This window comes from Anopheles aquasalis, chromosome 3 (genome assembly GCF_943734665.1).
Source record: "Anopheles aquasalis chromosome 3, idAnoAquaMG_Q_19, whole genome shotgun sequence".
Taxonomy (NCBI): domain Eukaryota; kingdom Metazoa; phylum Arthropoda; class Insecta; order Diptera; family Culicidae; genus Anopheles; species Anopheles aquasalis.
Genome location: NC_064878.1, coordinates 67,843,549 through 67,865,713, shown reverse-complemented (window position 1 = coordinate 67,865,713; position 22,165 = coordinate 67,843,549). Strand labels below are relative to the sequence as shown.

At 46.6% G+C, this 22,165-nt stretch overlaps 1 protein-coding gene across 2 annotated transcripts in view; it reads left to right on the top strand.

Moving 5' to 3' along the window:
* LOC126578960 (titin-like) overlaps nucleotides 1-22,165 on the top strand; it is a 38,421-nt gene that overhangs the window by 3,108 nt on the left and 13,148 nt on the right. The window contains exons 2-6 of one of the 2 annotated variants that reach the window (XM_050242087.1): nucleotides 3,861-4,856; nucleotides 7,845-7,931; nucleotides 8,430-8,668; nucleotides 11,314-15,707; nucleotides 15,894-21,170. In XM_050242087.1, the coding sequence (XP_050098044.1) occupies nucleotides 3,861-4,856; nucleotides 7,845-7,931; nucleotides 8,430-8,668; nucleotides 11,314-15,707; nucleotides 15,894-21,170 (10,993 nt within the window). Of the gene's footprint in view, nucleotides 1-3,860; nucleotides 4,857-7,844; nucleotides 7,932-8,429; nucleotides 8,669-10,625; nucleotides 10,830-10,961; nucleotides 15,708-15,893; nucleotides 21,171-22,165 lie in introns of both variants that reach the window. The other variant, XM_050242086.1, reaches the window with a different exon arrangement.

Genomic DNA, 22,165 nt, shown 5'->3' with positions numbered 1-22,165 from the left:
AAGCGATTGTTCAAGAAATGCCCGAGGAAGTGAAGGTTACCGAAGTGATCACCGAGGAGGGTCAGCCAAAGAAGCAAACTATCAAGAAACGTGTCATCAAGAAAAAGGCTGGTAAAAAGGAACAGGTCACCGAAATAGTCACTGTGCAAGAAGACGATCAGCTGCCTCAGACAACCGTTACCGTCACGGAAAAGGAGCTTCCGTTCGAAGAGGTCTCCGAATTCGTTCCTTCGCGCATTGAACCACAAGAAGCGATTGTTCAAGAAATGCCCGAAGAAGTCAGGGTAACCGAAGTGATCACCGAGGAGGGTCAGCCAAAGAAGCAAACTATCAAGAAACGTGTCATCAAGAAAAAGGCTGGTAAAAAGGAGCAGGTCACCGAAATTGTCACTGTGCAAGAAGACGATCAGCTGCCTCAGACAACCGTTACCGTCACGGAAAAGGAGCTTCCGTTCGAAGAGGTCTCCGAATTCGTTCCTTCGCGCATTGAACCACAAGAAGCGATTGTTCAAGAAATGCCCGAAGAAGTCAGGGTAACCGAAGTGATCACCGTGGAGGGTCAGCCAAAGAAGCAAACTATCAAGAAACGTGTCATCAAGAAAAAGGCTGGTAAAAAGGAGCAGGTCACCGAAATCGTCACTGTGCAAGAAGACGATCAGCTGCCTCAGACAACCGTTACCGTCACGGAAAAGGAGCTTCCGTTCGAAGAGGTCTCCGAATTCGTTCCTTCGCGCATTGAACCACAAGAAGCGATTGTTCAAGAAATGCCCGAAGAAGTCAGGGTAACCGAAGTGATCACCGAGGAGGGTCAGCCAAAGAAGCAAACTATCAAGAAACGTGTCATCAAGAAGAAGGCTGGTAAAAAGGAGCAGGTCACCGAAATCGTCACTGTGCAAGAAGACGATCAGCTGCCTCAGACAACTGTTACCGTCACGGAAAAGGAGCTTCCGTTCGAAGAGGTCTCCGAATTCGTTCCTTCGCGCATTGAACCACAAGAAGCGATTGTTCAAGAAATGCCCGAAGAAGTCAGAGTAACCGAAGTGATCACCGAGGAGGGTCAGCCAAAGAAGCAAACTATCAAGAAACGTGTCATCAAGAAAAAGGCTGGTAAAAAGGAGCAGGTCACCGAAATTGTCACTGTGCAAGAAGACGATCAGCTGCCTCAGACAACCGTTACCGTCACGGAAAAGGAGCTTCCGTTCGAAGAGGTCTCCGAATTCGTTCCTTCGCGCATTGAACCACAAGAAGCGATTGTTCAAGAAATGCCCGAAGAAGTCAGGGTAACCGAAGTGATCACCGAGGAGGGTCAGCCAAAGAAGCAAACTATCAAGAAACGTGTCATCAAGAAGAAGGCTGGTAAAAAGGAGCAGGTCACCGAAATCGTCACTGTGCAAGAAGACGATCAGCTGCCTCAGACAACTGTTACCGTCACGGAAAAGGAGCTTCCGTTCGAAGAGGTCTCCGAATTCGTTCCTTCGCGCATTGAACCACAAGAAGCGATTGTTCAAGAAATGCCCGAAGAAGTCAGGGTAACCGAAGTGATCACCGAGGAGGGTCAGCCAAAGAAGCAAACTATCAAGAAACGTGTCATCAAGAAAAAGGCTGGTAAAAAGGAGCAGGTCACCGAAATTGTCACTGTGCAAGAAGACGATCAGCTGCCTCAGACAACCGTTACCGTCACGGAAAAGGAGCTTCCGTTCGAAGAGGTCTCCGAATTCGTTCCTTCGCGCATTGAACCACAAGAAGCGATTGTTCAAGAAATGCCCGAAGAAGTCAGGGTAACCGAAGTGATCACCGAGGAGGGTCAGCCAAAGAAGCAAACTATCAAGAAACGTGTCATCAAGAAAAAGGCTGGTAAAAAGGAGCAGGTCACCGAAATTGTCACTGTGCAAGAAGACGATCAGCTGCCTCAGACAACCGTTACCGTCACGGAAAAGGAGCTTCCGTTCGAAGAGGTCTCCGAATTCGTTCCTTCGCGCATTGAACCACAAGAAGCGATTGTTCAAGAAATGCCCGAAGAAGTCAGGGTAACCGAAGTGATCACCGAGGAGGGTCAGCCAAAGAAGCAAACTATCAAGAAACGTGTCATCAAGAAAAAGGCTGGTAAAAAGGAGCAGGTCACCGAAATCGTCACTGTGCAAGAAGACGATCAGCTGCCTCAGACAACCGTTACCGTCACGGAAAAGGAGCTTCCGTTCGAAGAGGTCTCCGAATTCGTTCCTTCGCGCATTGAACCACAAGAAGCGATTGTTCAAGAAATGCCCGAAGAAGTCAGGGTAACCGAAGTGATCACCGAGGAGGGTCAACCAAAGAAGCAAACTATCAAGAAACGTGTCATCAAGAAAAAGGCTGGTAAAAAGGAGCAGGTCACCGAAATCGTCACTGTGCAAGAAGACGATCAGCTGCCTCAGACAACTGTTACCGTCACGGAAAAGGAGCTTCCGTTCGAAGAGGTCTCCGAATTCGTTCCTTCGCGCATTGAACCACAAGAAGCGATTGTTCAAGAAATGCCCGAAGAAGTCAGGGTAACCGAAGTGATCACCGAGGAGGGTCAGCCAAAGAAGCAAACTATCAAGAAACGTGTCATCAAGAAAAAGGCTGGTAAAAAGGAGCAGGTCACCGAAATCGTCACTGTGCAAGAAGACGATCAGCTGCCTCAGACAACCGTTACCGTCACGGAAAAGGAGCTTCCGTTCGAAGAGGTCTCCGAATTCGTTCCTTCGCGCATTGAACCACAAGAAGCGATTGTTCAAGAAATGCCCGAAGAAGTCAGGGTAACCGAAGTGATCACCGAGGAGGGTCAGCCAAAGAAGCAAACTATCAAGAAACGTGTCATCAAGAAAAAGGCTGGTAAAAAGGAGCAGGTCACCGAAATCGTCACTGTGCAAGAAGACGATCAGCTGCCTCAGACAACTGTTACCGTCACGGAAAAGGAGCTTCCGTTCGAAGAGGTCTCCGAATTCGTTCCTTCGCGCATTGAACCACAAGAAGCGATTGTTCAAGAAATGCCCGAAGAAGTCAGGGTAACCGAAGTGATCACCGAGGAGGGTCAGCCAAAGAAGCAAACTATCAAGAAACGTGTCATCAAGAAAAAGGCTGGTAAAAAGGAGCAGGTCACCGAAATCGTCACTGTGCAAGAAGACGATCAGCTGCCTCAGACAACTGTTACCGTCACGGAAAAGGAGCTTCCGTTCGAAGAGGTCTCCGAATTCGTTCCTTCGCGCATTGAACCACAAGAAGCGATTGTTCAAGAAATGCCCGAAGAAGTCAGGGTAACCGAAGTGATCACCGAGGAGGGTCAGCCAAAGAAGCAAACTATCAAGAAACGTGTCATCAAGAAAAAGGCTGGTAAAAAGGAGCAGGTCACCGAAATCGTCACTGTCCAAGAAGACGATCAGCTGCCTCAGACAACTGTTACCGTCACGGAAAAGGAGCTTCCGTTCGAAGAGGTCTCCGAATTCGTTCCTTCGCGCATTGAACCACAAGAAGCGATTGTTCAAGAAATGCCCGAAGAAGTCAGGGTAACCGAAGTGATCACCGAGGAGGGTCAGCCAAAGAAGCAAACTATCAAGAAACGTGTCATCAAGAAAAAGGCTGGTAAAAAGGAGCAGGTCACCGAAATCGTCACTGTGCAAGAAGACGATCAGCTGCCTCAGACAACTGTTACCGTCACGGAGAAGGAGCTTCCGTTCGAAGAGGTCTCCGAATTCGTTCCTTCGCGCATTGAACCACAAGAAGCGATTGTTCAAGAAATGCCCGAAGAAGTCAGGGTAACCGTAGTGATCACCGAGGAGGGTCAGCCAAAGAAGCAAACTATCAAGAAACGTGTCATCAAGAAAAAGGCTGGTAAAAAGGAGCAGGTCACCGAAATTGTCACTGTGCAAGAAGACGATCAGCTGCCTCAGACAACCGTTACCGTCAGGGAAAAGGAGCTTCCGTTCGAAGAGGTCTCCGAATTCGTTCCTTCGCGCATTGAACCACAAGAAGCGATTGTTCAAGAAATGCCCGAAGAAGTCAGGGTAACCGAAGTGATCACCGAGGAGGGTCAGCCAAAGAAGCAAACTATCAAGAAACGTGTCATCAAGAAAAAGGCTGGTAAAAAGGAGCAGGTCACCGAAATCGTCACTGTGCAAGAAGACGATCAGCTGCCTCAGACAACTGTTACCGTCACGGAAAAGGAGCTTCCGTTCGAAGAGGTCTCCGAATTCGTTCCTTCGCGCATTGAACCACAAGAAGCGATTGTTCAAGAAATGCCCGAAGAAGTCAGGGTAACCGAAGTGATCACCGAGGAGGGTCAGCCAAAGAAGCAAACTATCAAGAAACGTGTCATCAAGAAAAAGGCTGGTAAAAAGGAGCAGGTCACCGAAATCGTCACTGTGCAAGAAGACGATCAGCTGCCTCAGACAACCGTTACCGTCACGGAAAAGGAGCTTCCGTTCGAAGAGGTCTCCGAATTCGTTCCTTCGCGCATTGAACCACAAGAAGCGATTGTTCAAGAAATGCCCGAAGAAGTCAGGGTAACCGAAGTGATCACCGTGGAGGGTCAGCCAAAGAAGCAAACTATCAAGAAACGTGTCATCAAGAAAAAGGCTGGTAAAAAGGAGCAGGTCACCGAAATCGTCACTGTGCAAGAAGACGATCAGCTGCCTCAGACAACTGTTACCGTCACGGAAAAGGAGCTTCCGTTCGAAGAGGTCTCCGAATTCGTTCCTTCGCGCATTGAACCACAAGAAGCGATTGTTCAAGAAATGCCCGAAGAAGTCAGGGTAACCGAAGTGATCACCGAGGAGGGTCAGCCAAAGAAGCAAACTATCAAGAAACGTGTCATCAAGAAAAAGGCTGGTAAAAAGGAACAGGTCACCGAAATTGTCACTGTGCAAGAAGACGATCAGCTGCCTCAGACAACCGTTACCGTCACGGAAAAGGAGCTTCCGTTCGAAGAGGTCTCCGAATTCGTTCCTTCGCGCATTGAACCACAAGAAGCGATTGTTCAAGAAATGCCCGAAGAAGTCAGGGTAACCGAAGTGATCACCGAGGAGGGTCAGCCAAAGAAGCAAACTATCAAGAAACGTGTCATCAAGAAAAAGGCTGGTAAAAAGGAGCAGGTCACCGAAATCGTCACTGTGCAAGAAGACGATCAGCTGCCTCAGACAACCGTTACCGTCACGGAAAAGGAGCTTCCGTTCGAAGAGGTCTCCGAATTCGTTCCTTCGCGCATTGAACCCCAAGAAGCGATTGTTCAAGAAATGCCCGAAGAAGTCAGGGTAACCGAAGTGATCACCGAGGAGGGTCAACCAAAGAAGCAAACTATCAAGAAACGTGTCATCAAGAAAAAGGCTGGTAAAAAGGAGCAGGTCACCGAAATCGTCACTGTGCAAGAAGACGATCAGCTGCCTCAGACAACTGTTACCGTCACGGAAAAGGAGCTTCCGTTCGAAGAGGTCTCCGAATTCGTTCCTTCGCGCATTGAACCACAAGAAGCGATTGTTCAGGAAATGCCCGAAGAAGTCAGGGTAACCGAAGTGATCACCGAGGAGGGTCAGCCAAAGAAGCAAACTATCAAGAAACGTGTCATCAAGAAAAAGGCTGGTAAAAAGGAGCAGGTCACCGAAATCGTCACTGTGCAAGAAGACGATCAGCTGCCTCAGACAACCGTTACCGTCACGGAAAAGGAGCTTCCGTTCGAAGAGGTCTCCGAATTCGTTCCTTCGCGCATTGAACCACAAGAAGCGATTGTTCAAGAAATGCCCGAAGAAGTCAGGGTAACCGAAGTGATCACCGAGGAGGGTCAGCCAAAGAAGCAAACTATCAAGAAACGTGTCATCAAGAAAAAGGCTGGTAAAAAGGAGCAGGTCACCGAAATCGTCACTGTGCAAGAAGACGATCAGCTGCCTCAGACAACTGTTACCGTCACGGAAAAGGAGCTTCCGTTCGAAGAGGTCTCCGAATTCGTTCCTTCGCGCATTGAACCACAAGAAGCGATTGTTCAAGAAATGCCCGAAGAAGTCAGGGTAACCGAAGTGATCACCGAGGAGGGTCAGCCAAAGAAGCAAACTATCAAGAAACGTGTCATCAAGAAAAAGGCTGGTAAAAAGGAGCAGGTCACCGAAATCGTCACTGTGCAAGAAGACGATCAGCTGCCTCAGACAACTGTTACCGTCACGGAAAAGGAGCTTCCGTTCGAAGAGGTCTCCGAATTCGTTCCTTCGCGCATTGAACCACAAGAAGCGATTGTTCAAGAAATGCCCGAAGAAGTCAGGGTAACCGAAGTGATCACCGAGGAGGGTCAGCCAAAGAAGCAAACTATCAAGAAACGTGTCATCAAGAAAAAGGCTGGTAAAAAGGAGCAGGTCACCGAAATCGTCACTGTGCAAGAAGACGATCAGCTGCCTCAGACAACTGTTACCGTCACGGAAAAGGAGCTTCCGTTCGAAGAGGTCTCCGAATTCGTTCCTTCGCGCATTGAACCACAAGAAGCGATTGTTCAAGAAATGCCCGAAGAAGTCAGGGTAACCGAAGTGATCACCGAGGAGGGTCAGCCAAAGAAGCAAACTATCAAGAAACGTGTCATCAAGAAAAAGGCTGGTAAAAAGGAGCAGGTCACCGAAATCGTCACTGTGCAAGAAGACGATCAGCTGCCTCAGACAACTGTTACCGTCACGGAGAAGGAGCTTCCGTTCGAAGAGGTCTCCGAATTCGTTCCTTCGCGCATTGAACCACAAGAAGCGATTGTTCAAGAAATGCCCGAAGAAGTCAGGGTAACCGAAGTGATCACCGAGGAGGGTCAGCCAAAGAAGCAAACTATCAAGAAACGTGTCATCAAGAAAAAGGCTGGTAAAAAGGAGCAGGTCACCGAAATTGTCACTGTGCAAGAAGACGATCAGCTGCCTCAGACAACCGTTACCGTCACGGAAAAGGAGCTTCCGTTCGAAGAGGTCTCCGAATTCGTTCCTTCGCGCATTGAACCACAAGAAGCGATTGTTCAAGAAATGCCCGAAGAAGTCAGGGTAACCGAAGTGATCACCGAGGAGGGTCAGCCAAAGAAGCAAACTATCAAGAAACGTGTCATCAAGAAAAAGGCTGGTAAAAAGGAGCAGGTCACCGAAATTGTCACTGTGCAAGAAGACGATCAGCTGCCTCACACAACCGTTACCGTCACGGAAAAGGAGCTTCCGTTCGAAGAGGTCTCCGAATTCGTTCCTTCGCGTATTGAACCACAAGAAGCGATTGTTCAAGAAATGCCCGAGGAAGTGAAGGTTACCGAAGTGATCACCGAGGAGGGTCAGCCAAAGAAGCAAACTATCAAGAAACGTGTCATCAAGAAAAAGGCTGGTAAAAAGGAGCAGGTTACCGAAATCGTCACTGTGCAAGAAGACGATCAGCTGCCTCAGACAACCGTTACCGTCACGGAAAAGGAGCTTCCGTTCGAAGAGGTCTCCGAATTCGTTCCTTCGCGCATTGAACCACAAGAAGCGATTGTTCAAGAAATGCCCGAAGAAGTCAGGGTAACCGAAGTGATCACCGAGGAGGGTCAGCCAAAGAAGCAAACTATCAAGAAACGTGTCATCAAGAAAAAGGCTGGTAAAAAGGAGCAGGTCACCGAAATCGTCACTGTGCAAGAAGACGATCAGCTGCCTCAGACAACTGTTACCGTCACGGAAAAGGAGCTTCCGTTCGAAGAGGTCTCCGAATTCGTTCCTTCGCGCATTGAACCACAAGAAGCGATTGTTCAAGAAATGCCCGAAGAAGTCAGGGTAACCGAAGTGATCACCGAGGAGGGTCAGCCAAAGAAGCAAACTATCAAGAAACGTGTCATCAAGAAAAAGGCTGGTAAAAAGGAGCAGGTCACCGAAATTGTCACTGTGCAAGAAGACGATCAGCTGCCTCAGACAACTGTTACCGTCACGGAGAAGGAGCTTCCGTTCGAAGAGGTCTCCGAATTCGTTCCTTCGCGCATTGAACCACAAGAAGCGATTGTTCAAGAAATGCCCGAAGAAGTCAGGGTAACCGAAGTGATCACCGAGGAGGGTCAGCCAAAGAAGCAAACTATCAAGAAACGTGTCATCAAGAAAAAGGCTGGTAAAAAGGAGCAGGTCACCGAAATTGTCACTGTGCAAGAAGACGATCAGCTGCCTCAGACAACCGTTACCGTCACGGAAAAGGAGCTTCCGTTCGAAGAGGTCTCCGAATTCGTTCCTTCGCGCATTGAACCACAAGAAGCGATTGTTCAAGAAATGCCCGAAGAAGTCAGGGTAACCGAAGTGATCACCGAGGAGGGTCAGCCAAAGAAGCAAACTATCAAGAAACGTGTCATCAAGAAAAAGGCTGGTAAAAAGGAGCAGGTCACCGAAATTGTCACTGTGCAAGAAGACGATCAGCTGCCTCACACAACCGTTACCGTCACGGAAAAGGAGCTTCCGTTCGAAGAGGTCTCCGAATTCGTTCCTTCGCGTATTGAACCACAAGAAGCGATTGTTCAAGAAATGCCCGAGGAAGTGAAGGTTACCGAAGTGATCACCGAGGAGGGTCAGCCAAAGAAGCAAACTATCAAGAAACGTGTCATCAAGAAAAAGGCTGGTAAAAAGGAGCAGGTTACCGAAATCGTCACTGTGCAAGAAGACGATCAGCTGCCTCAGACAACCGTTACCGTCACGGAAAAGGAGCTTCCGTTCGAAGAGGTCTCCGAATTCGTTCCTTCGCGCATTGAACCACAAGAAGCGATTGTTCAAGAAATGCCCGAAGAAGTCAGGGTAACCGAAGTGATCACCGAGGAGGGTCAGCCAAAGAAGCAAACTATCAAGAAACGTGTCATCAAGAAAAAGGCTGGTAAAAAGGAGCAGGTCACCGAAATCGTCACTGTGCAAGAAGACGATCAGCTGCCTCAGACAACTGTTACCGTCACGGAAAAGGAGCTTCCGTTCGAAGAGGTCTCCGAATTCGTTCCTTCGCGCATTGAACCACAAGAAGCGATTGTTCAAGAAATGCCCGAAGAAGTCAGGGTAACCGAAGTGATCACCGAGGAGGGTCAGCCAAAGAAGCAAACTATCAAGAAACGTGTCATCAAGAAAAAGGCTGGTAAAAAGGAACAGGTCACCGAAATTGTCACTGTGCAAGAAGACGATCAGCTGCCTCAGACAACCGTTACCGTCACGGAAAAGGAGCTTCCGTTCGAAGAGGTCTCCGAATTCGTTCCTTCGCGCATTGAACCACAAGAAGCGATTGTTCAAGAAATGCCCGAAGAAGTCAGGGTAACCGAAGTGATCACCGAGGAGGGTCAGCCAAAGAAGCAAACTATCAAGAAACGTGTCATCAAGAAAAAGGCTGGTAAAAAGGAGCAGGTCACCGAAATCGTCACTGTGCAAGAAGACGATCAGCTGCCTCAGACAACCGTTACCGTCACGGAAAAGGAGCTTCCGTTCGAAGAGGTCTCCGAATTCGTTCCTTCGCGCATTGAACCACAAGAAGCGATTGTTCAAGAAATGCCCGAAGAAGTCAGGGTAACCGAAGTGATCACCGAGGAGGGTCAGCCAAAGAAGCAAACTATCAAGAAACGTGTCATCAAGAAAAAGGCTGGTAAAAAGGAGCAGGTCACCGAAATCGTCACTGTGCAAGAAGACGATCAGCTGCCTCAGACAACTGTTACCGCCACGGAAAAGGAGCTTCCGTTCGAAGAGGTCTCCGAATTCGTTCCTTCGCGCATTGAACCACAAGAAGCGATTGTTCAAGAAATGCCCGAAGAAGTCAGTGTAACCGAAGTGATCACCGAGGAGGGTCAGCCAAAGAAGCAAACTATCAAGAAACGTGTCATCAAGAAAAAGGCTGGTAAAAAAGAACAGGTCACCGAAATCGTCACTGTGCAAGAAGACGATCAGCTGCCTCAGACTACCGTTACCGTCACGGAAAAGGAGCTTCCGTTCGAAGAGGTTTCCGAATTCGTTCCTTCGCGCATTGAACCACAAGAAGCGATTGTTCAAGAAATGCCCGAGGAAGTCAGGGTAACCGAAGTGATCACCGAGGAGGGTCAACCAAAGAAGCAAACTATCAAGAAACGTGTCATCAAGAAAAAGGCTGGTAAAAAGGAACAGGTCACCGAAATCGTCACTGTCCAAGAAGACGATCAGCTGCCTCAGACAACTGTTACCGTCACGGAAAAGGAGCTTCCGTTCGAAGAGGTCTCCGAATTCGTTCCTTCGCGCATTGAACCACAAGAAGCGATTGTTCAAGAAATGCCCGAAGAAGTCAGGGTAACCGAAGTGATCACCGAGGAGGGTCAGCCAAAGAAGCAAACTATCAAGAAACGTGTCATCAAGAAAAAGGCTGGTAAAAAGGAGCAGGTCACCGAAATCGTCACTGTGCAAGAAGACGATCAGCTGCCTCAGACTACCGTTACCGTCACGGAAAAGGAGCTTCCATTGGAAGAAGATGCTGAATTTTCAAATTGTTATCTGATGAAGCAAAACCACACAGTAGATTCAGTAACTTTACAACATGAAACACAATACACTCATCCACAAACTCACACACATACACTTGTACATGGTAAGACTATTGTTTGTTGCTTGTTTGCTGTTTTTTTACTGTTGCGTTGCTAGGTTGTATTATTTATTGAATCATATTTATTTTAGATTTGGACACTAAAGAAAACACTTCGTCAACATACATCACTACATTTGAATCAGATACAGACAACAACCAAACAGTCATCAAACCCAAAAACATAACGATAACACACGAGCAGGGTGCTCTCATTGAAGAACCTTTGGTTGTTGATGATAGTATATCGCAATTTCCGTTTAAGCCTATGGAAGTACTTATTGAGGAAGTTCAAGGTAATATTTTCGTTATATCAGTTTCATCACTCAAAATCGTTTTAGTCCCATTCATTCATTGTCTACACTTCTACCTTTTTGTAAACTTAGTTAAAGCATATTCTTTAACTTATATTTCTACTTATCGCACAGAATCTGCACCACATCCTCACCTTACAGACCTTGAAGAGACACCTAGGATTGTACAAGAAGTCGAAACAATTCACAGAGCTAAGAAGAAACAAACACAAACACATATTCAACAGGATATTGAAAGTGTTCCTCTTGACGCAGGAACAGTGGCAATACCAGATGAAGTATCGCAAACAGCTCAAGCTCGTACTGTAATCTCTAAGAAGCTTAAAGGCAAAATATCGAAGGTCACTGTTATGCAAGGGGTCGACTCTTCGGTGATTACACAAGAAGAAAATGAAGCAGCTCTAGCAATTCGTGATGCACCAGAAGAACAGGCATGCATAACAATGGAACTGCCTGAAACAATAAGTGTGCAACAAGTATTGACTGCTTCGGGAACCATTGCTAAGCAAGTCACCAAAAAGAAAGTCTTCAAAAAGAAAATCGGTCAGCATGAGGAACAAATTGAGATTGTCACCGTGCAAGAAGACGACAAGCCGGCTGGAACTACTATAACTGTGATCGAAGAAGAAGCTCCATCAGTGGAAGAGCTAAAGGATGTGGCTAAGCCAAAGAAAAAGAAAGTGAAGGTCATTAAAACGAAAAATGATACTGATGATGTGATCGAGCGATTGCTGAATCTGGAAGTGAAGAAAACAGAGCTGGAGCAATACGAGAAAATTGAAGTAGACCTACCTAAGAGGTCCCGGCCTCTAGAAGAAACGACGATCGTAGAGCATCCGGATGTGCTGCAAGATGTTCAAACTGAGAATGGTGTTTTCAAGAAGCAGATTATCAAGAAGAAAATCATCAAAAAGCGTGTTGGTCCTAAAGAGGAAATCACTGAGGAGGTAACTGTGCATGAAGAAGGCAAACAACCTCAAACCACTGTTACGATAAGCGAAGAAATTGTACCATACGATGACACCGAGCCGCTCGGTGATGATTTAGAGCCTCAACAAGCGGTCCCTCGCGACGCTGATGCATCCGCCAAAATTGTTAAAAAGAAAACAAAGAAGGTTTTACACTCTACACCAGTGGTTGAAGAAGTGCCACAAGAAATAACTACAGATCTACCGACGGAACCAGTAGTTGCTCAACGCCCAGTCATCGAAGAGCTTCCTGAACACATTGAGGTTGTGGAAAGTGTAAGCATTGATGGTAAACTCAAGAAGCATACCACTAAAACTAAGGTTATTAAAAAGAAAACGGCTGGCAAGATAGAAGAAGTCAAAATTGTTACAGTTCAGGAGGATGATCTGGAGCCAGAAACAACAGTCACAATGACAGAGGAAGATAATGTTCCTGAGACTGTGCTGGTTGATTCTCCAGTAGCAATCATGAAGCCCAAGAAGAAAAAGGTTAAGACTATCAAAAAGAAGGGAGACGATACTGATGACATCATTGAGAAGTTGTTGAGCTTGGAAGTCCAGAAAACAGAACTCGAGAAATACGAAAAAATTGACGTTGATTTACCAGCAAGATTTAAAAAGCCAGAAGAAAGCAACGTCATAGAACTTCCCAAGCCATTAGAAACAATGGAAAAATCGAAGCCTATCGCTAAAAAGAAATCTGATAAATCCACACCAACGCTGGACTCCACTAGCCTCGAAACACTTGATTACCCTGTACCACAGGCATTTGTTGAAAATATTGATATTGAAAACCAACCAATCCTCGATGATTCACCTTCTGTCGGAGCAATAGTTGCCCAAGCACACGAACAGGTTCAAGAGTTTGTATTCGAGATGCCACAGGAGCAGCTACCAGTTGTTGAGGAAATGCCGGAAGAGACAAAGGTACAGGAAGTTGTCACAGCTAGTGGAGTTGTCAAGAAACAAACTACCAAGCGAAGAGCTGTTAAGAAAACAACTGGTGATAAAGAAGAGTTGGTCGAAGTCATCACTGTGCAGGAAGAAGGACAGGCACCAGAAACGACCATCACTATTACAGAATCCGAAATTCAACCAGAACTGCCGGCTGTTGTCGAGCGTGTAGAAAGTGGAGTAAAACCTAAAGCTAAACCAAAATTGAATAAGAAGAAAATCAAAACTATTAAAACAAGTGATGAAGTGGATGATATTATTGAAAAGCTACTTAACCTCGAAGTAAAGAAAACTGAATTGGAACGATACGAAAAGATTGAAGTTGAGCTGAAGAAACGAGCTAAATTAGTCATCGAAGAGGAGGTGCCACAGCCCCAGTCCTCATTAGCAATTTTGGAAACTATCGACCTACCAGTACCTACAACTGTGCGTAAGACTTCCAGAAAGCAGCCGGTTAAAGACACGGAAGAAGTGAAGACAATTTCAATAAAGAAACCCAAACCAACACATTCAACAGAGTCTGAAGAACAACCACTAATAAGTGAAATAAAAGATACTGCGATAGCGTTCGAAGAACACCCCGATGAAACAGTTGCAGATCAACCGTATGCTAGTCCGGAAAAGGCAAGCAAATCAACAATAGGTAAAAAATCTAAAACCATCAAAGAGCAACACATACCATCGAAGCATGGCGAAATTAAAATGGTTTCAACGAACGTTGAAGCTGCCGATGATCTGCTTGAGCCTGCTGCAGTAATTCAAACGCCGGAAGAGTTAGCCGAAAGTGAGATAGTTCGTGAACTGATTCTAATCGAGCCATTGCTTCAGGAAGCCGTGGTACAAGAATATGAGGAATCGTTCCTAACATTTACCGAAAAATCGGTAAAGAAAACACCATCTGAGAAAACAGACGACTCTACAGTCGTCCATGAATCCAAAAAGATCGAGAAGAAGATAAAGAAAAAACCGAAGAAAATCAATAAGAAAGAAGAAGATGAAGAGCTGGAGCGATTGCTCAACCTAGAAGTGGAAAAAACACAGCTAGAACAGTACGAAAAGGTGGAGCTTGAAAGTAAACCGAAACCGGAAAAACCGAAACTAGTACTTGAGCCGCAAAAAATTGAGCGAAAAGAACAAAAACCACATAAGATGCAAATCACAGAATGTACTGAGCAGCCACAAATGGTTCGATTGAGAAAGATAAAGGTACCTGAGCGTAAAGGAGTGGAGGAAACGGTAGTGCCAAAAGTATTACTTAAAAGCCGCATGGTCTTAGTAGAGTATCCACCTGCAATGCTCCTACCAACAATTACCAGTATGTCTATCAACAGAGCCATTGGAGAGATGTCAAGGATCGAGGAAGATGACAATGAGATTAAGCTTAAAAAGCTGAAGAAAATCAAAACTACTAAGGGCAAAAAAATTGAATTAGAAAAACCAGACCTAACTGATTTCGAAGAAGTAAAGCCGGAGAAAGAGGAGTTTGATCAAGAAGCACACAAATATGAAAGAAAGCCTAAACAGATAACTAAGGACGAGCCAGACGAAAGAACTCTTGTCCTTGGTAAAGGAAAATTGAAGAAGGAAGAACTTGAAGACGAACAGGTGAAGCTCAAGAAAACACCCAAAAAACCCAAGGAAAAGGAAGAGGAACTGCCTAAGACTGGTAGAAAGGAGAAACTTGAACCGTCGGAGGTCGAACCCGAGCAGAGTGACCATCCCTTGGAAAAACTTGAGTTTACGCCTGTGGAAATTCCAGATTATTCGATCGACAAAGATGAATATGAAGCTCTCCCCCCTGAACCTGCAGCCCTAGAAGAGAAGGAGAAAAAGAAACCCAAAACCAAAAAGAAACCAAAAGCTCCGGAAATAGAAGAAGAGCTAAAGAAACCGCTTATTTTGGGCAAAGGCAAGCCTGCTGAAGATGCACCCGAGGACGATATCAAGTTTAGAATTCCGACAGCAGAACGACCTAAAGAGGAACCAACCGATGTCAAGCTCAAGCCATTTAAGAAGCCGTCTCCATCGGAAGAAAAGCCCGACAGAGAGACTGACCGTGATATGGCACTGCCTTCAGCACCGGAGAAGCCGCAGCAATCGGACGTAGAACTTACTGCGCCAGTGAAAGTTAAGAAAATTATAAAGAAAACCACCCACAAACCTAAACCGGACAGTGTTGATGAGATAATAGATGTGGCAGATGAAGAAATCCCTCAAACGGTGGCGGACACTGACGCCAGTCTTCCGGATGTAGTTCATGCTGTGATTCCTAAAACTATAACGGACGAAGGATTCGAAAGGCCACAAGAGTTTTCCGTATCTCCAACTCCAAAGAGTGACATCGCGATAGAAGAGCTACCCGAAGATGTTTTAGTAACGGAGGCTCAAACCGAATCTGGAGAAATAGAGCAAACGACCGTTAGGAAGCGTATTATCAAAAAGAAAAAGGAAGACAAAGAAGAAATCATTGAAATTGTCACGGTTCAGAAAGGAGATGACATGCCCGAAGCAACCATTACAGTTACCCAAGTGACTCCGGATGAATCCGTTACGGCACCGGATGAGGAACCAAAGAAGCGCAAACTGCGCATCAAGAAAACAGTGAAACCCGATAGCCTAGAAGCAGATATTGATCGCTTGCTTAACCAAGAGATTACAAAAACTGAACTGGAAGTTTACGAGAAAAGCGAGTATGAACCTACGAAGCGCTCCCGCGAACAACCAGAGCTGGCGTCATCGCAACCAGAGCCGTCAGTGCCGGAGGAGGTTCAAACCGTAAAGAAGTCAAGTAAAAAACCCAAGGCAAAGAAACCACAACAACAAATCAGCTCATTACAAGAAACACCTACAGAATCATTTGTTCCACTCGAACCAGCTGGACACGCCGATACTCCACAGACACCCGACACAAAACACACAGAAGACAAACGTTCTTCAAGTAAGTACCTTGGGCCAATAATCGACATTGCCATAAGACACTGGCAACGCCTTGGACCGTTGTTATAACTAACTTAGCAGTGCGTTTTTTAACTTTAAATTATTTTTTCGATAATCTAATTCGGGTCTTTCGTGTAGAGTATTAATTCGTATGAATGTTACTAATTTGCTTATATTATCGTCACAGGTGCAGCTACCATGGACTTGCAAGAAGATACGTTCGAGACGAACGAATTCGTAGAGACCGCACCTTTGGGTGATGTGGCGCAGCCCGTGGAAATCCAGGAAGTGGCCACTGAAGAACCCGAAGTGACGGCAAAGCCTCAAGTAACTGCTGCTCCCATGGAGCAGTTTTCAGATGAACCACTGGAGCAGACGGACATCGTATCGACAGTGCAGCCCGAGGAAGCTCAAGCGGCCTCTGTCGAGATTGCTTCCGATGTAACGGAGATGCCAATCGTGAGTAAACCTTTGATAGAAGCAGCACCCGTGGAGGAAGTATTTCAACAACAGGTGGAAGAGACTGGAATGGCAGAGGCGCTAGAGCTGCCGACACACCAAGTCGAAGCGATCGATGTACCGGACGATGCCACACAAAAACCATTCGTGCAAACGAAGCCCATCCTTGAAGCGGCCCCGGTGGAGGAGTTACTCGATCAAGCCGAAGAGGAAATAGATCGTGTTCCGTCGTTGGCAATGGATACTATTCGGGTTGTCCCTACGGACGTTTCAGACCACGCCAGCGAAAGACCGCAGGTGCAAGCAAAGCCTCTTTTGGAGGCAGCCCCCGTACAGGATCAGTTCGATGTATCCGTGGAGGAGGCAGATACCGTAGCTTCGGTAACACTGGACGAGGAGCATTTGGCGCCCGTTGATGTACCGAACGCTGCGACAGAGGTTCCTGCTGTCGAGCTTAAGCCAACAATTGCAGCAGCACCTGCCGAAAGCCAGCTGGAGCAACCGGTTGAAGAGACTGCTCCTGTTGAGCAGACACCACTTGAGGCTGAGAAACTCGAGCCCATCGAAGAGCAGCGTGTTGAGCCGACGGAGCAAGCGCAGCTTGTTCCAGCGGCTGCCGTTGAAACCGCGCCAGCCGAAGCTCCCAAGAAGGTCGTCAAGAAGGTAAAAGTAACGAAGAAGACCAAGAAATCCATCGATGATGACGAGGAATTACAGCGCTTGTTGAACCTGGAAGTCGAAAAAACGGAGCTTGAACAGTACGAGAAAATCGATCTGGATGCTACACCGAAGGCTAAGCCAGAGAAGGGTGAGATTGTTAAGTTAGAGCCTATTAAGATCGAGCGAAAAGAACAAAAACCTATCAAACAACAAATCACTGACACACAAGAACCACAAACAGTTAAACTGCGTAAAACAGTCGTCCCACAGAGGCCGGAACTGGAGGATATAACGGTGCCAAAGGTGCTGCTCAAGAGTCGGATTGACCATGTCGAGCATGCATTCGAGGGTCAACAACCGAAGATCGTTGAACTGTACACGAGACCGGGCGTAGGACAATTGTCGCACATCGAAGAGGACGAAAAGGAGCGTACGAAGAAGATCATTAAGAAGGTGAAGGTTATTAAGAAGGAAAAACCAGAGCTGGAAACGCTGGACATAGAAAAATATGAAAAAGAACCAAAAACCGAAGAACCAAAAGAAGAAGAAAAGCCCAAGTATCAGCGCCAAGTGAAAGACACTCCTAAGGAGGAAACGGAGGAGCGTACTTTGCAGTTGGGTAAAGGGAAATTAGTGAAGGAAGATGAGCAGCAGGAAGGGGTAAAATTAAAGAAAACGCCCACCAAATCAAAAGAAGAAACTGTTGAACAGGAAAAGCCGAAGAAAAAGGTTGAGGAAAAACCTAAGGAAGAAAACGTAGAAGGCAAGAAGCGCCACGTGGAAAAACCCACATTCAAACCAACCGATATTCCCGATTATGAAACGCCACTCGAACCTTATGTCAAACATGAAGACGAACCAATTGAAAAGCCGGTAGAAGAACCAGAGAAACCAATAATCCCGAAGGAGCCAAAGGTACCGCAGGTACCGGAAGAACCAGAGCACAAGATTGTGCTCGGCAAGGGTAAAAAACCGGAACCGGAGCCAGAGGATGAATTCAAATTCCGCAAACCTATTCCTGCTAAACCGGAGGATGAGAAGGAGGAAATCAAGCTCAAGCCGTTCACGAAGCCCGTCCCAGAGACAGAGCCCAAAGAGCGTGAAGCGGATCGAGATATGGCTCTACCTACTCCCAAGGACATTCCTGAAGATACGGACAAGGAGAAGGCTCCAAAGAAAGTTATTAAGAAGGTAGTCAAGAAACCGAAAGCACCGTCCCAGGAAGAGGAACCGGCGGCAGTCGAGCCAGAAGCTGCGAAAGAACCGGCTCCGATTGAAGTGCCTGTTCCAGTGCCTGGAGCAGCGATTGAGGAAACACCGCTGAGAAAAGAGCAATCGAAACAATTGCCAGTGGAACAACCTTCCGAGACAGTGTTACCTCAACCAATCGAAGAACATACCGAAGAATTTGATATTCAGCAGGCTGCACCAGCTGAAAAGCCCATTGAAACTGCGCCAGAGCAGCTGGTGGAAGCTACTGTTGAAAAGCCCATAGAGGTGCAAGATCGAAAGGAAGTGAAGACAATCAAGAAGAAGGTAGTCAAGAAACCGAAGGCTAAACCGGAGGAAGATTCAGAGCTGGAACGTTTGTTGAACCTAGAGGTTGAAAAAACGGAGCTGGAAACCTACGAAAAGGTAGAGCTGGAGCCGAAGGAAAAGCTGAAACCAGAACCTCAGAAACCGGCGGAAGTTGAAACGCCTCAGGAAAAACCGGTGGAACCAGAGCCGGTCATCGTACAGCCAAAGGTTTCAGAGGCAAAGGTGGTTGAGGAAGTTTCGATTCCTGAAGAAATTAAAACAATAGAGCCACAGCAAAAACCAGAGCTGAGAAAAACCGAAATTATTCCCGTACCGGAACATGTGGCCACTGCCGTACACGAGAGCCCAGTTGAAGTGTTGAAGGAAGAGCCTGTGGTTACTCCTGTTGAAGTTCCAGTTGTTCCAGTGGAACCAGCGAAAGTGGACGAAAAGAAGATTACCAAGAAGAAGGTTATCAAGAAGCCGAAAAAGGCTTCCATTGATGATGATGAACAACTACAGAGACTGTTGAATTTGGAGATTGAAAAAACAGAATTGGAAAAGTACGAGAAAGTGGACGTGGATATTAAGAAACCCGAGAAAACGGTAGAATCGGTCGATATTCGGCGTGAATCGTTGGTGGCAGTGGTTGCGGACACAGCGCCGGTCGAAGTAACGATCAAGCCTAAAAAGACTGTCAAGAAACCGGTCGAACCGGAACCTGTGGATGCCGAAATTAAAATAACGAAGAAACCGCGGCTTCCTGAGGCACCGCAAGAGGTAGAGGAGCAGATTGTGCTGAAGAAAATGCCACAACAAGCCGAAGAAACGGTGAGTGCAGAGCGTATTATCAAAATCGAAATAGAACAGCCGGAAACGACCAAGCCATTGATCGAAGAGGTGGAAGAGGATGAACCACACCTGCCTGATGAAACGGAAGCAACGGTGGAACCGGTTGTCGAGGAACCGATTGACGTGGTGCCATTGGTGGAGGAGGAAATGGCACCGGTACAACCACTGGTAGAAGAGGTGCACGATGTGCAACCAGTCATTGAGGATGCAATCATCGAAGCACCTTCTGAGGAGATGCCCACGACCGTGGAGTCTGTTCCTATTGAAGCGATCGTTGAAGTGCAACCACAACCAGTGACCACTCCTAAGGTAATCGAGAGCAAACCCGAAGCTGAAGAGAAGGTACCAGAAAAACCGGCTGAGAAACCAAAGAAAAAGGTCGTGGTAGTCAAAAAGAAGAAGGCAAGCATCGATGACGATGCCGAGTTGCAACGGTTGCTGAACTTGGAAATCGAGAAAACTGAGCTGGAGCAATACGAGCGAGTAGACGTTGACCTGCGCAAGCGTGAAAAGGTTCAGATTGAGCAGCAACCAAAACCGCAACAGGCTGTCGAATCTACGGTCGAACCTGAGCAGAATGCACAGGTGAAGCTGCCACGCAAAAAGAGCCAACCGAAGGTGGAGACCATCGAAGAAACGGAGGTTGAATTTAAGATAAAACCCAAGAAGCAACCCGTGGTCGAAGAGATACAACAAGAAGCCACCGTTTCTCTCAAAAAGCCAAAGAAAAAACCACAAATTACGGAGGAGACTGCTACCGAAGAGGTAATCGTACTGAAACCCTCCGTACCCAAGCCGGAAGAGGTTGAAGATGTGGAGGAACTGGTAAAACTTAAGAGTAAACCGGCACCGTACACTACGGACGAGGCAGAAGCCTCGTTGGAGATTGTGCGCGAAGTGGAGCAGCCTGCGGAGGTTTCGGAACCGGAGATTCCAGCCCCGGAACCGGTGATAGTACCGGTAGAAGAGGTAGCTAAGAAACCGGAAGAGAAGAAACCAAAGAAGAAGGTTGTGCCAAAGAAAAAGAAGGAAGATGACATCGATGAAATTACAAGAAAGCTGCTCGAAATGGATGTTCCAAAAACGGAGTTGGAAAAGTACGAGAAGGTGGATCTGGAGCTGGTTAAGAAACCCAAAGACACCATCGAAGAGGTCACGATGGTGAAACGCAAGCCGAAAGTAAAGCCTTCTGTCGAAGAAGAGGAAGAAGTGGAGGCGAAGCTCGCCCTACCACGTAAGAAATCAGCGGCTCCAGAACCAGAAGAGGCGGAAGCCACGTTTAAGGTGGCTAGAAAGCCCTCTATGCCAGCCGAGAGCGAGGATGTTGAAGCATCAATTACCATCACCAAGGAACAGGAGCTTCCGGAGGAAGAAGAGATAACCGAGCATGTGGTGGTGCGAAAGCAAAGGCCTCGCCCCAAGCCAGCCTTCCGACGCGAGGTGCTGGATGAAGAGGAGGTACGCATTAAGAAGATCAAAAAGGTGCGACAACCGCGTCCTGTCTTCAAGGATATTGAACCCGAAAACGTAACGTTCCGTCCGAAACGAACCAAACACATCGAAGACATTGAACAGGAATTCAAGATTCAATTAGATTCCTACGCCCGCGAAGAGATCTCTATGTCCGGTCGAGTGAAGCTTCCGGCGCCTTACAGCTACGGCGAGGAGACAGGCGAGGCCCACATCACGATCGTTAAGCAGGTCGACGAAGATGACGAGGTAGTGTACGAGGTCATTTACGACGATAGCGAACAGGATGCAGAAGACGATTACTATCGCTACGAGGAGGACACGGAAAACGTGGTGCTCGAGCTGCGCAAACGGCGCGAGAAGCTCGAAAATCTTATCACGCATCATGAGGAGGAGATCTCTCTCGACCTCACCATGCAACGCAACAGATCACAGCTCACCACACACGAAGAAGAATCATTCACACTGAAACAGCCCAAGAAAGTCCTACCGACATACTCTGAAGGTTTTTATCACCTCCAATTACTCCCTGTTACTGTTTGGAATTTGCGCTCTCTCTCTCGCCTCTCTCTCTCTCTCTCTCTTGCTCTTTCTCTCCCTCTCTCTCTCTCTCTCTCTCTCTCTTGTACTGTTATTTTTTCTTTCTATCTCTCTCCTCTCGCTTTATGTATTTGCAAAATTCGATACACTTTTGATTTTTCTACTTCTTCTTCTTCTTCTCCTTCGCCTTCTCCTTTCTCTTTGCATTATCTTATTGAACGTTTTGGAACGCTTTAATTTTTTTGACGAATGATGCCTTGGAGTTTGGAGAAAGCACAACTGCCCAAAAAGAGGCCATGTGATTCATGCACAATCAATTCACAAACTCAAAGGACTACTTTCTTGTTCTTGCAGCTTCCACCAGTGGTGCTTTTCAACTTGCTCCCACAAACGCTTCACTACTCTGCACAGCTTTACTCACATACAAACAATTAAAACATCTTTGGGATGCGCCGATCTCCAAACCGCAAACGAAACAAGGACTTTTAAGCAAATGACACGCATGAACACGCGCATCCTGAACTCTTCCGTTGGTTTCGTTTTCTCCCTTCTTTTGTAAATAATCTTCCTTGGTCCGTTCCCTAAGAAAAACACTAATAAATATTTCCTTTGACCTGTTGATCGCCTATCGAAACGAATTTCCGTCTGGTATCTCTTCTTTCTCTTTCTCTCTCTCTCTCTCTCTCACACCCTTTTCTATTCTTCCTATATTTCCGGAGTGATCCTATCGTGTGGTGAATGGGTTTGGCATCTTCAAAATTGGTTTATCGCTGGCCTCGAAACGGCTCTTCGAACCTTATACTTTGCATATCACTACTACCACCTATTTCTTCACTGATGTACAGTTGTTCTATACTCAACAATGTGTCCAGTTTTTTTTTATTGCAATAACACAATTACTATTCTAAGAGTAACACAAACCGCGATACTATGATGTGAAACTAATGCATATTCTTTTTA